The sequence below is a fragment of the Barbatula barbatula genome, assembly GCF_947034865.1.
Source record: "Barbatula barbatula genome assembly, chromosome: 2".
NCBI classification, from domain to species: domain Eukaryota; kingdom Metazoa; phylum Chordata; class Actinopteri; order Cypriniformes; family Nemacheilidae; genus Barbatula; species Barbatula barbatula.
This window is the reverse complement of record NC_136767.1, coordinates 22,802,887-22,817,252: the sequence shown is the minus strand read 5'-3', so window position 1 is coordinate 22,817,252 and position 14,366 is coordinate 22,802,887. Positions and strand designations below refer to the sequence as shown.

Genomic DNA, 14,366 nt, shown 5'->3' with positions numbered 1-14,366 from the left:
TGCCTTTCCCATTATTGGTCACATAAAAACAACTCTTGCGTGTCTGTCAGTTAGATCACTGTAATTTACAGCGGTTGTTTTGAAATTATCATTGCTAACAGATGGCCGTGTTGCCTGTTTTCTCGAGTTCACACAGAATTTGGTTCATATTCCTGTGTTTAAAAGCAATGTATGACATGGCCATGTGGATTGATTAACTCTCTCTCTCTCCCCTGATGGATGTCAAGAGGAAGTTTTTTAGAAGGGGGAATTTTTCAGTGACAGAAGACGGATAAGGATCTAAGTAGCCCCTCGGAGGTCAGTCGTGCTGGATGTCACACAAACACAGGAAGACACGTCCAAAAGCATTTGTATCCCAGTAAGCAAACCATCATTGTGTACATTGAATACATTGTGTTCTTGCGTCATCTCATATTTGTTTTATGTTATAGCTGTAGTTTTGCTCAAATGTCCAAAGGACCGAACCCTGATCTGGATTTACTGCCAATGTTATGAATCTGAAGTTTCTGTATCAAATCAGTCGTAAAATCAACGATTTTAGTGGAACAGATTGAGGAATCCAAAGATTTCTGATGTCCAGAGCAACATAACTGTTGCATAAAACACTCCCTTTTCAACCCCCTCACAAAGCTCTGAGTTGGTACTAAATTGTTTTCTTATGATTTTTTACTTTGCTCAAGAAACCGTTTTATTACAACTTGGTTTGGCAACCTTTGAGGAACCCAAAGCTCTGTGTTTGGCAGTTGGAGAGCCAGCATGTTCTGTATCTTTTTTTGGTAGAAAGCTGATGGCACTAACATGTGAACATGCGCACGGTTCTGCTTAATGTCATCAGCAATTATCCCAAATTTCTGTTTATCGTAGCACTCCATTTTGAGACATCATTATCTGCCTCATTATGAGATTGTTATGACACGTCTGCCCTTAACCTCTTAGGGGTCACTGGGTCGTTGCCGCAGTAACCAGAGAAGAGAGGGAACAGGGAGCCTCTGACATCTCTGAATTTCCTGTGTTATATGAAGCTTATCTGGTTTCACGCTCTGGGTAAAAGTGTCTCCCAGATTCAAACCCATCATTTTAGTGGCAGAACCCGAGAGTCATGGGATTCAGGGGACTAATAACTTTATTAGCAGATGTACTGACAATTAACAAGATGTTTTATTCACAGTGAGAGGTAAAACATCAATTGTGCTGTTGGCACGTATAAACTCCAAACACAATAAATACTACTGCATCGAATCTGTCTTTCATTTTAAGGTTGGTCGATATGTGTGTAATACTCGAACGCTTCCTACTGGATACGTTTGCAGTCTCTCTCTCTCTCTCTCTCTCTCTCTCTCTCTCTCTCTCTCTCTCTCTCTCTCTCTCACTCACTCACTCTCTACTCTTTTACTTTGGCATTCCCAAAAAGCTGCAGAAAACAGAGGACATATGGAGAGATCCTTTTAACACGAACACAGTCATATACAACTAGGAAGAGAACATTCAAACTTTTTTTTCTCTCTCTGCCCCATATCCTTCTCGACCCTCTTTTTCCCAGTCGAACAAATGTGGACATAAAAAAAAATTTAACGGATGCTACATCTGGTAGGCTGTTTACCCCCTTATATACTCATAGGCTGAAAGGCTCTACTTCCAAAATGGAAAAGTCGGCTGAGGGCTAAGCAGGAATAAATAAGCTCGATCAGATTTTTCAGCGGGACACGTGGACTGGAGTTTTACAGGCACCTTCAGAAGAACAGAAGAGCTCTTTAATGTTGTGCTGGAAACGGAAGGGTATGTAAATATGATAGAAGCACGACTGAAACTGTGGTGATTCATGGTTTTCATTAAGCAATGTGGTTTTCATGAGTTTTAACGTAAGGAATTGTAATACTTACAATGTAGTACATATATTTTTCTTGAAATATTTTTTTCAACTGCGATCTGGAAAATCACATGCATGGCTGAAAATTGAGATTAGTATTACTGGGATTTTTCAATTTTCTAAAAGTAACTTGAAAAACATTGTTGCCTGTATTTAAAAATGGAAAGCTGTAAAAAAAATCTTTACAATGTTTTTTAAAGGTATTCTTTCAAATAATGACAAGTAAAAAATGTTTCCTATATGTTTTATTGCTAGACCTGGAAGAGAGACGTCTGTAAAAATTACTAAAACTTGTATTCAATATTTTCGTTGACTTCATCAGATTTTATGTTTTTACAATTGGTCTTGTCAGGCGTTTTTTGTAATTCAAGTAACTCATTGTAATTCAGAACATGTGTTGCATTTAAAACATGTCAGGATTATTTCCTACAGCTGTGCATATATTATATATAAATATGCAATAGTATAAAGTTCTCTCTCTCTTTGATTTTCTTTCCAGAACTTTAGAACTCCTGAAGTGTTCTGTGCATCAAGGGTGTCACCATGGAAACAGACTCCACCTATAACTTGACCACACCCAATGTATCAACACTGGACCACAATACTACATGTGACTACATGTCCCTCTCGACCTTCCGGTACCAGAAGACAGTAATCCCCGCATTGTACAGCCTCATCTTTTTACTGGGTTTCCTTGGTAACATGCTGGTGGTGTGTGTATTATTTCACAGCTCGGGCCGGAGGACTGTAGCTAACACGTATCTGGTGAACCTAGCGATGTCCGACTTGCTCTTCCTGAGCTCTTTACCATTCTGGGCTGTATATTACTCTCTGGATTATAATTGGGTTTTTGGGACAGTTATGTGCAAGATGTGTGGTGGTTTGTTAACCATAAACGTCTATGCCAGTATATTCTTTATCACTTGTATGAGCGTGGATCGATATCACGCCATCGTCTACCCACTTCATTCCCAGAGCCACAGAAGCGTAAACCGGGCCAGGTGTGTCAGCGCTGCCATTTGGGTCGTGGCAGCTCTGACCACGTTGCCCACGGTTGTGTTCCGTGACATACATGCTTTTCCCGAAAACAACATCACAGCTTGTGTCATTTATTACCCCAAACCCCTCTGGCACACCTGGTTAAGTCTCGCCAAGAACACCCTCGGATTCTTCCTGCCGTTTGTCGTCATAGCAACATGCTACAGCCGCATCGCTGTGCACCTGCTGGCCACCCCGAATCACCTGGAGCAAGACTCGGCACGATTGGTCCACGTCTTGCGTATGGTAGTCGCTGTGGTTTTGGTGTTTTTCTGCTGCTGGTTCCCGTTCCATGTGCTGACGTTCCTTGGAGTTTTAAGAGATCTGGGAGTGAACTGGGATTGCTGGGTGCTTCAAGCAGTTCATAAGCTAATGCCGTTCTTTCTCTGCCTCGGATTTTCCAACTCTGCCATTAACCCCTTTCTATATTGTTTTGTGGGAAATCACTTCCGGGAGAAGCTGTGGCAATTTTACGGGGAAGTGCTGAGACAGAAAAGAGATTCTATTAGCACGAGACTGTCGTCATTCTCCAGGAAACTGAGCGACCTTAAAGAAACTGTGCCTATGGAGATTATGGAGCAGTAGAGCGTATAACATTTTACATGTTTTGATAACAAACAGAAAGGGATTATGTCAATGTCAGTCATTGGCCTTAATGCTGTTCTGAGCCCTGTCATTGGTCCAGGAGCATCACAGCAGTTGGTTCACATTCTATATTCATTGGTGTGTGCATGTTGCTGGTCTGTTGGGTGACACTGTTTTGCTTCAGAAGCATTAACTGATCATATCTGTTTATGCAAGTAATATATATACAATATGCAACCATGTATTAATTAAATTGATCAGACTTTTTCCAGGAACTGTGAATTTAGGATTTGATTTAAGCTGTTTGCTCAGTGTTATTAGTGACCTACATATCGTTAATTCATTCATTATGTTGCTAAAGACCAAAGTTTTGTATTTAAACTATATATATAATGTCACGGCAATTTAGCAAAGAACCTGTGTACAAAAAATGTGTTTTAAATGACTAAATGAGTTGTTATAAAATGCATGATAATAATAAAGAGTCTCAACCATAAATTGTTCACATGGATATAATATCAGTCTTTTGAATTTTGTGTTTATGTAATTGTACAAACATTTATTTTCAGGGCCTGTAATATATCTTTTGTTTAAGGTTTTCTCTGGAATTATGACTGAGGACATGAAGAATGAGGATATGGCTGCTTCTGCTGTAGTACGGTTAATTCTAAGAACAAATACATGTCTATACTTGGAAAGATCCGTGTGCAAGTATGATGAAAAATTAATTTTTTCAAACTTAAGACAGAATAGAATAGATTTAGGACAAAAAATATACATAAGTAAAAAATAAGAATAAATATTGTTTTGGATAAACAGCAACTGCTAAAGGCCAAATGTCACAATAAGTCACAATACAGAGCTAATGATTATGAGGATGATTATTTTCACCATGGTCTCATGAGAATTTGTGAACTGTAATCTATTTATTTATATTCAAGGACACAAATTACCCCCCACTTTTTTCGTATCACCCAGCACTTTCTATCTAACACATTTTAACATGTGATATCTTTCACGTGTATAATGTATAAATATATATCAGCGCAATCTGATGGGAAGTCATACCTATTTTAAAAGATGGCTTATTCGTTTGAACTCCAATTTCCTACGATCTCACCAGCTGCCTTGAAACCGGGCTGTTTTTTTCCTGCACCGGCCCTCTGACACAGGCAACATCTACGATGGGACTGTTCTCACACATGAACTCGCGATAAATGAACACCTAGGCACTCTTTGGCCTTTCTCACCTGTCATCTCCAATACAGGAGCAAAGAGCTGATCTAACGTTGAATGAAATAGTGTCCATTTATATTTTATGAATGTTAAATAAGACGGATCTAAACATGTTGCTTACCAATGTTGTGATCTTGTTTGTCCAATGATCAAGCGGGTTGAAGCTCCCAGCATGCACTGCTGCATGTAAATAGTGGGTAACTGTTTTATGGCTTATTGAAGGAATGTTGTGTGTTGATTGTCACCATGATAGAGGTTTGTGGGTTCAGTGTTGAGGTCAAGTGTTGTTCATTCAACAGTTAATTTATTACAAATACATGTGAATAATTTAACCACTTCTGGAGAACTTTAGGTTTACTATACAAATGTTTTTTACAGTGGAGCAAAATATACTTGCACTAGACGATTATCCACGTGCTGAGCTGTTAATTACTTTCTGGAATATAAATGGGTTTTTGGGACGGTTATGTGCAAGCTGTGAGGTGGTTTGTTAACCATAAACGTCTATACTGGTATATTCTTTATCACTTAAAGAACGAGCGTGGATCGAAATCACGCCATAGTCTACCCACGTCTTAACCACTTGTCTTGTGTAAATTAATCTGGAAAAACCTGTCTTTCCGAGAGATTTGTAGAAGTATTTCCTCTTTAATGTGTAGTGTGTCTCATGTTACTTTCTGTTGCAGTTTCCTCAATGTCTCTTTATATATGGTAATGGCAGCAGTGAATGCGGGGAGGCTGTTATCAACAGCACTGGAATTTAAGACGGATGTTTATTACTGAAAGCCAAAATACTAGTAGTTGTTGCATAATAGTTAAGAATCTGGATTGATCATGCAAAGGTTTCGGAGGCAGTCTTGATGTTAACCAACTGGAGACTTACAGAGATAACAGTCCTGCTTTATTAATAATGTGTCAAGAATCGACCATTACATCCGTGTGCCATAAGTTGGTTTGAAAGTGTAACGTTACCTGACAAAAATATATTTTTTCTACGTCATGCCTTTAGACTCTGAAGTTTTTAATAGTGTAGTTTTAAGGAGTGCGTCATGGGAAATAATCACCTGTGGAGAAGTTGTATCAAAAATGACTAAAATTGGCTTTAAGAAAATATGACAATGAATATGTGATTTCTATTGTAATATGTGTTTTTCTATTTTCTCAAAGTGTCACCAGCTGTGAGCAATTGTGATTGTATTGCTGACGTCTGACATTGACAATATTCCTACACACATGACTACATCACAACATCGTGCAAACCTGCAACACATACAGTCTACTCACTTTCTGCGAACAGATGGATTCTGTACCTGTAACAGTTTATAAAACCTGCTCATGTGGTCAGCAAATCTTTGGTTTACCCCATTTGACAAACGCAGGACAGTACACACGTTTTATGAACACACTAACATCAAGGAAACTTATTCAAAATAGTTTTTAATGTGTATTATGGTGGTGAGTGTGTGTGTGTGTGGGGGGGGGGGGGGTGGTTGTATTGGAGGTGTGCTTGTTGTGTGCATATAAATATGATGTGGATGCTGTCAAACAAGTCACAGACTGAGCTGTACAGATTTCACACACAGGTAAGAACTATTTTGTTACCAGATTTATACCTCATGGATTATATAGTAACAGGGAAGTGCAGTTTTAAAGACATTTGAAGAGTTTCTTTCTTCCGCCCGGGTTTGAATTCCGTAGCAGGGGTTCTTCCTTTCACTGTGATCAATGACAATTCATCAAAACAAGCTATGGAGATGATTTCACTATTCTAGGAAGCGAGGAGGAAATCCGGCCATTATGTCAGGGACTTTGCAGATACATGATGTTGTGCTGTTTGATCTTAGAATAAGTTTTTTAGAATGGAGTGTTTGTATGTGGCCCAGGTTTGTTTACATTGTCCCCGTAAGAATAGTGTGACCTGACATGACTCGTAAATATAATAAATGCTCTTAAATTCCAGAATAGTTTGGAGGTGTCATAGAAATGTCTCCACCATGTGGAATAAATTAGTATATCTGCAGGTTTGGTTATGAAATAACAAAAATAAACAAACTTATCAAGAACTAACTTCTACAATAAATGACATTGAGTATTGAAATGTCCATTTCGGTTTGCTTTAAATATAATAATGTTAATATGTAGTATTGTGTGAGAGTTATGAGTACAATGTATTTTGTACATGCATTAAGTTTCAAAATAAAATGTAAATGTTTTTTTATTTCAAGGAATTACTCTTTGACCTTTTACCAGGTTGAGCTACATTAAACTTAAAAAACACTGAAATTGACATTGAAAGAAGACAACGAAAAGACCAATTTGATTGTACTTAAAGCAGAATAAAATGTTTTTCATTGATTGTATAGAAATATTGTAAATATAGCAATTTCACCAGATGTCCTCTGGAATAAAGCTTCAAAAGTCTGACTGTGTGCATCAAACAGACTCTACAATTTTAATCTCAATAAAATAAATGTGTAAAAGTGGAAGAGCTCTGTAATCTCAGTCAAAGCGCAATTCACACACTTAAATAAACACATGCTCCTGTGTTTCATGACCCGTTGAACTGTTCTTCCTTTCTGCCATTGTATTGAATACTTTTCAGGTTGTTTATTTTTGGCTATTTACATCTTCAGACCACTTAAGCACAAAGCATAAAGAATACCTTTAAAACACATTATGTCAAGTTCCAAATGGTATTTGAGGACAATGCAAAGCATTTTCCTGTGTGACAGCACTTGAGTTTCTGTTGTAGATAAGATGCTAGATAACACACTGACACTGAGGGAAAGAAATGTGGTTGGGCTGCATTTTTATTTGGACCTTGTGGAATGTATTTCTAGGGTACAAAAGTAAAAAGTTTCTGACAAACTGAACCTGTTCTGAAATATTTATTTATTTATTTAGAGAAACAGGGACAGCGTACAATAAACATTAACCTTAAGGGGAGAGATGCATAGTACCAGGTTTTAGCTCAAGAGCTAGTTTTCACCCGTAGTCCCTGGGCAGGCTGATGTTAAACTCACATACATAATACATCATACATACATGAATAGTGAAATTTACATTGGCCAAACCTTTCATGTACTCAGGTCTACTCTTATAGACCTCAGAATACACACTTACACCCACACACACACATACATACATATATCCGGTCACATATGGGTACAAATTGGATTTGACAAAAGCCATTTCTTTGCCTGGCGTAAATATCATTAAAGCTGTAGTGATTTCTGACACCTCGCTAGCATAGATGAGGATGAAATTGTATAGCCAACAATAAAAATTCTCACATATAATATAAGAAATGTCTATGAAAATAATTTAATTTCACGTATGTATACTTCCAATATAGGTATTGACACAGGAAGAGTAACTCACCATGGCCAGTGGTATGCACACTTGCACACACACAAATGCAAACATCTGTGAACAAAATTAAATTCTAACAGTAAATTTTGGGTGCTTTTAGACAGACAGGCTGTTTTAAAGGTGACAATAGTACGAAAACATTTGAAACAAGATGGAAGCTGGATTAACAGATCTCAAGTGGACCAAGATAAGAAACAAACACAGTACGTTCATGCTTACACTGTCATCTACTGGTTAAGCAAGGTAGCATCAATTAACCCAATGTATTTTTCCCTGTATACAAAACCCCTTTCTTTTGTTCTTTCTCTCCACAACAGTAAATCACTGGGTCCAGTAAATTTGTCTTCAGCCAAAGACTGTACTGTTTTACCAGGCCCCCAGAGCCCTGCCTCTACAAGCCCTGCATCCACTAGTTTAGATTCATCCACACCTCATCAAAGATCTTATGTTCAGTCAGCTTTACAAATATTTGAGTAAGAGCTTTATTTGACCGCTGTGTTATTCTATATCTATCTTCCTTGTTTTTGCTTTCATATGTTACCTTGTTCCATCTAACAACTCACCTATGTTCCTCTTCAGAGCTTTAGGCTCAACAAAAAACTCACCTGTCAAGAGTAAGACCTACCAGGACAAAAGGTATCATCTTTATCTTTTTATAGCACAATCCCTTTAAGTTATCCCTTAATTTACCTTATGTGTAAGTTGGAACTAAAGAAGAATTCTTGGAAGCTCTTAAATGGGCAAATGTTCAGCTCAACTGGCATATAATATTCCTTAACGTTTAAGAATATACTGTATTCTTCATAACTTTTCTGCATGTGTTACAGTACACGTGCAGAAGATGCACAGAAGACACCTGAAGAGAAAGAGGTCACACCAGTAGAGAAAGCAGTGTATACACCTGCAGTCACGTCTGTAAATGAAGCAGTGAAGACATCTTTAGTTATTCCTGAAGAGGAACAACCGGAGACATCTAAAGTCACATCAGTAGAGAAAACTGTTGAAATACTTGCAGGCGCACCTATAGAGGAAACATTGGAGACACCTAAAGTTACACCTGTAGAGAAAAGAGTAGAAAAATCTGCAGAGGAAGCACTGAAGACGGATTTAGTCCCATCTGTACATGAAGCAGTGAAGACATCTTCAGTTATTCCTGCAAAGGAACAACGTGAGTCATCGAAAGTCACATCTGTAGAGAAAACAGTTGAAATACTTGCAGGCACACCTGTAGAGGAAACATGGGAGACACCTAAAGTTACACCTGTAGAGAAAAGAGTAGAAAAATCTGCAGAGGAAGCACTGAAGACGGATTTAGTCCCATCTGTACATGAAGCAGTGAAGACATCTTCAGTTATTCCTGCAAAGGAACAACGTGAGTCATCGAAAGTCACATCTGTAGAGAAAACAGTTGAAATACTTGCAGGCACACCTGTAGAGGAAACATGGGAGACACCTAAAGTTACACCTGTAGAGAAAAGAGTAGAAAAATCTGCAAAGGAAGCACTGAAGACGGATTTAGTCCCATCTGTACATGAAGCAGTGAAGACATCTTCAGTTATTCCTCAAGAGGAAAAACTGGAGACATCTAAAGTCACATCTGTAGAGAAAACAGTTGAAATACTTGCAGGCGCACCTGTAGAGGAAACATTGGAGACACCTAAAGTTACACCTGTAGAGAAAAGAGTAGAAAAATCTGCAAAGGAAGCACTGAAGACGGATTTAGTCCCATCTGTACATGAAGCAGTGAAGACATCTTCAGTTATTCCTCAAGAGGAAAAACTGGAGACATCTAAAGTCACATCTGTAGAGAAAACAGTTGAAATACTTGCAGGCGCACCTGTAGAGGAAACATTGGAGACACCTAAAGTTACACCTGTAGAGAAAAGAGTAGAAAAATCTGCAAAGGAAGCACTGAAGACGGATTTAGTCCCATCTGTACATGAAGCAGTGAAGACATCTTCAGTTATTCCTCAAGAGGAAAAACTGGAGACATCTAAAGTCACATCTGCAGAGAAAACAATTGAAATACTTGCAGGCGCACCTGTAGAGGAAACATTGGAGACACCTAAAGTTACAGCTGTAGAGAAAAGAGTAGAAAAATCTGCAAAGGAAGCACTGAAGACGGATTTAGTCCCATCTGTACATGAAGCAGTGAAGACATCTTCAGTTATTCCTGCAAAGGAACAACGTGAGTCATCGAAAGTCACATCTGTAGAGAAAACAGTTGAAATACTTGCAGGCCCACCTGTAGAGGAAACATTGGAGACACCTAAAGTTACACCTGTAGAGAAAAGAGTAGAAAAATCTGCAAAGGAAGCACTGAAGACGGATTTAGTCCCATCTGTACATGAAGCAGTGAAGACATCTTCAGTTATTCCTCAAGAGGAAAAACTGGAGACATCTAAAGTCACATCTGCAGAGAAAACAATTGAAATACTTGCAGGCGCACCTGTAGAGGAAACATTGAAGACACCTAAAGTTGCACCTTTAGAGAAAAGAGTAGAAAAATCTGCAAAGGAAGCACTGAAGACGGATTTAGTCCCATCTGTACATGAAGCAGTGAAGACATCTTCAGTTATTCTTCAAGAGGAAAAACTGGAGACATCTAAAGTCACATCTGTAGAGAAAACAGTTGAAATACTTGCAGGCGCACCTGTAGAGGAAACATTGGAGACACCTAAAGTTACACCTGTAGAGAAAAGAGTAGAAAAATCTGCAAAGGAAGCACTGAAGATGGATTTAGTCCCATCTGTACATGAAGCAGTGAAGACATCTTCAGTTATTCCTCAAGAGGAAAAACTGGAGACATCTAAAGTCACATCTGTAGAGAAAACAGTTGAAATACTTGCAGGCACACCTGTAGAGGAAACATTGGAGACACCTAAAGTTACACCTGTAGAGAAAAGAGTAGAAAAATCTGCAAAGGAAGCACTGAAGACGGATTTAGTCCCATCTGTACATGAAGCAGTGAAGACATCTTCAGTTATTCCTCAAGAGGAAAAACTGGAGACATCTAAAGTCACATCTGTAGAGAAAACAATTGAAATACTTGCAGGCGCACCTGTAGAGGAAACATTGGAGACACCTAAAGTTACACCTGTAGAGAAAAGAGTAGAAAAATCTGCAAAGGAAGCACTGAAGACGGATTTAGTCCCATCTGTACATGAAGCAGTGAAGACATCTTCAGTTATTCCTGTAAAGGAACAACTGGAGACATCGAAAGTCACATCTGTAGAGAAAACAGTTGAAATACTTGCAGGCGCACCTGTAGAGGAAACATTGGAGACACCTAAAGTTACACCTGTAGAGAAAAGAGTAGAAAAATCTGCAAAGGAAGCACTGAAGACGGATTTAGTCCCATCTGTACATGAAGCAGTGAAGACATCTTCAGTTATTCCTGCAAAGGAACAACGTGAGTCATCGAAAGTCACATCTGTAGATAAAACAGTTGAAATACTTGCAGGCGCACCTGTAGAGGAAACATTGGAGACACCTAAAGTTACACCTGTAGAGAAAAGAGTAGAAAAATCTGCAAAGGAAGCACTGGAGACGGATTTAGTCCCATCTGTACATGAAGCAGTGAAGACATCTTCAGTTATTCCTCAAGAGGAAAAACTGGAGACATCTAAAGTCACATCTGTAGAGAAAACAGTTGAAATACTTGCAGGCGCACCTGTAGAGGAAACATTGGAGACACCTAAAGTTACACCTGTAGAGAAAAGAGTAGAAAAATCTGCAAAGGAAACACTGGAGACGGATTTAGTCCCATCTGTTGAGAATGCAGTGAAGATATCAACACACACTCCAGTAGAAGCAGAAGTGGAGAAGTGTCTAGTCTTGTGTGAACATGAATCGTTGAACATATCTTCAAACAATTCTCCAAAGAAAGCACTGGAGACATCTGGAGACAACACAACAGACAATGGGATAAAGAATACAGTTGATTTAGTCACACCAGAGATTGTACAAGAAGTAGAGACCGAACTTGTTCTCAAACATGTAGAAAACCAGCCGACAGAAGTCACAAGTGAATACGGGGAACTTTCTCTACAGTCTGCACTAGAAGCTCCAGATATACAGTCAGGTACATCTGAGACAGATCATGGCCCAGCCACTGTAATGGTTTTGACAAAACCAACTGAAGAGTCCAGTTTTGGAACAAAGCACCACAGACTGAACAGTGAAAATCAATTGAGGTATTTTACTCATCTGTAAAGAAACCTTAACTCATATGAAAATTGCACTCTAAACAAAATGAACGGTGCTTTTACGTGAAACAATTTACACTTAAAAAAGTTAGTACATCTTAAAGCTGTGAAATTAATGAAATATATTCTATTTAAATAGTATGAAATTTATGTAAATGTGAATAACTCAAATACTTATATTATAATTCACCAAAAATAATAGGTTTATATAAAAAATATAATCTAATAATTAAATACTTTTTTCAATAAATACACTTAAATAATATAAGTACATTTTAGAAAAATAATTTTTAAAATGATTTTTAAAATATATCACAGTGCAAAAATCTGTAAAAATATAGCTAGAAGCAACGATACGGGGCCAAGCCCAGAGCCACGCCGGCAGCAGAGCAACAAGAGCAAAAAGGGCAGAAACAGAACATGCATGAAAAACGGACAGGTCGAGAAGAACATGTGAGAGCAAAGTCTAAGCGCACAATTTACATACAGCTACGGAACACGCCCACAGCCGGATTCAAACTGCTGATCTAAAGACTCAACGGTAGTGACTTACCGAGTCTTGCCACAAAGCCGACATCTCACAACCGGGCTGCTGAGCAAAGCTGAGAGGTGCAAGTAGCGATATATAATGATAACCAAAGTTACAGACAACTTTTGTTAAATGAGCAGCGAAAAAAAAAGGTTTTCATGTGCTTTACAATAAGTTAGGAACCGAATGTAAGAAAATGACAAATTAAGCAACAATGGAATCAGCATGGACCAAAAGAAACAATGAGCCGTTTAAGAAAGTGAAATTTTTAACTGCTGGTGGTGCTATAGAGTAAGTACTAGGGCACCCATAATTGGTCACATGACTATTGAGGACCACGACTACGATTATGCCAGATTTCATAATTCTCCTACACAGGGATGCCATAGATTCCTATTGGTTAGGAAGAAGAATACAAACAGAAGTCCCAACTTGTTAAAGCTTTAAAAATGAACCTCTCTCTCTAAGACGATTTTTAATATCTAGATTTAAAGAATGTCTTTATAACTTCTAACCTTATAACTCACATCTCTCTTTCTTACTCTGTCTCTCTCTTCAGTGTGAAACATCTGCCTTTGTGTACAGTCTGCAAGCAAACCATAGATGGGAATGTGAAAATTATCATTGACGATCCTGCAATATGCTGTCATCCAGAATGTTTCAAGGTTCACATCTTCAGTTTCTTCCTCTATAGATTGTCGTCTCCACATAGAGTAAATGATGCGCTGCAGTGTGAACATTAATGGTTTGTGTGTGTTTTACAGTGTGACGGTTGCAAAAAGCCTCTTGGTGATCTCTTGTCCTCCATGTTCTACCATGCTGGAAAAGTCCTCTGCAAGAGATGCTTCGAGGGTCAGACACACTCGCCCAATTTAAATCTAGATTAAAGACACATCTTTTCAATCAAGCATTCACTTAATGCAAAATATGCTAAATAAACCACCTGGAGACTGCATCTATTATATATTATTTACTTGAATAATTAAGCTTGTTCTATAAACACCATGTGCACCACTGTGCTGTGTTTTACCTTTTTTGTGTTTTATTATTTTCTCCTGTAAAGCCATTGTGAAAAGCGCTATATAAATAAAATTGAATTGAACTAGTCAAGGATGTAGACATGACAATAAAGCAGTTAGAAAGTTAGAATATACAGTAGAAACTTTTTATATAATAATATAATTTACTCTTCAGTAAAAAAATTGCTGTCATATGGTCATATTGTGTATACATATAATAGTGTACTAAATATATTTATCATTGTGTGTATTAAATATTCCTGTCCTGTAAACAGATTTGCTAAATATATCTTTTATAATTCACAATTCTTTTTCATAAATGTGAACTCTGAAAGTGTGAAAACGAAGTCAGTAGACTGAGAGGGCGCAAGGTTGGATCCAGACTCCTCCCATTGCATTGTGATTGGTCGACACTGGTTCCAGTCTCTTTTCACTCGTTTTGATTGGTCGATAGATTTCTGCAGCAGTTTTGCACAACACATGTCATACTCGTGTTGCTGCTCTACCATTTC

At 38.1% G+C, this 14,366-nt stretch overlaps 2 protein-coding genes across 5 annotated transcripts; both read left to right on the top strand.

Annotated features, from left to right (window-relative positions):
- The first annotated feature begins 1,399 nt into the window (after positions 1–1,399).
- Positions 1,400–4,003, top strand: agtr2 (angiotensin II receptor, type 2). Of its 4 annotated transcripts, none has more exons than XM_079473758.1 (3): positions 1,400–1,822; positions 2,367–2,505; positions 2,599–3,997. In XM_079473758.1, the coding sequence occupies exons 2-3, from the start codon at positions 2,411–2,413 to the stop codon at positions 3,488–3,490; spliced, it is 987 nt and encodes a 328-aa protein (XP_079329884.1). In that variant the 5' UTR covers positions 1,400–1,822; positions 2,367–2,410; the 3' UTR covers positions 3,491–3,997. The 4 variants fall into 4 exon arrangements, with proteins under 4 accessions (XP_079329884.1, XP_079329881.1, XP_079329882.1 ...); XM_079473757.1 differs by having other exon boundaries at positions 1,418–1,776; XM_079473755.1 differs by having other exon boundaries at positions 1,400–1,776; positions 2,367–4,003.
- A 2,270-nt stretch (positions 4,004–6,273) lies between these two features.
- LOC306890879 (uncharacterized protein) lies at positions 6,274–14,193 on the top strand. Its single transcript, XM_079450895.1, has 8 exons — positions 6,274–6,309; positions 8,082–8,118; positions 8,199–8,301; positions 8,416–8,571; positions 8,678–8,734; positions 8,926–12,294; positions 13,395–13,500; positions 13,600–14,193. Exons 2-8 carry the CDS (start codon positions 8,109–8,111, stop codon positions 13,720–13,722), a joined length of 3,924 nt encoding a protein of 1,307 aa, XP_079307021.1. The 5' UTR covers positions 6,274–6,309; positions 8,082–8,108; the 3' UTR covers positions 13,723–14,193.
- Positions 14,194–14,366: the final 173 nt, after the last annotated feature.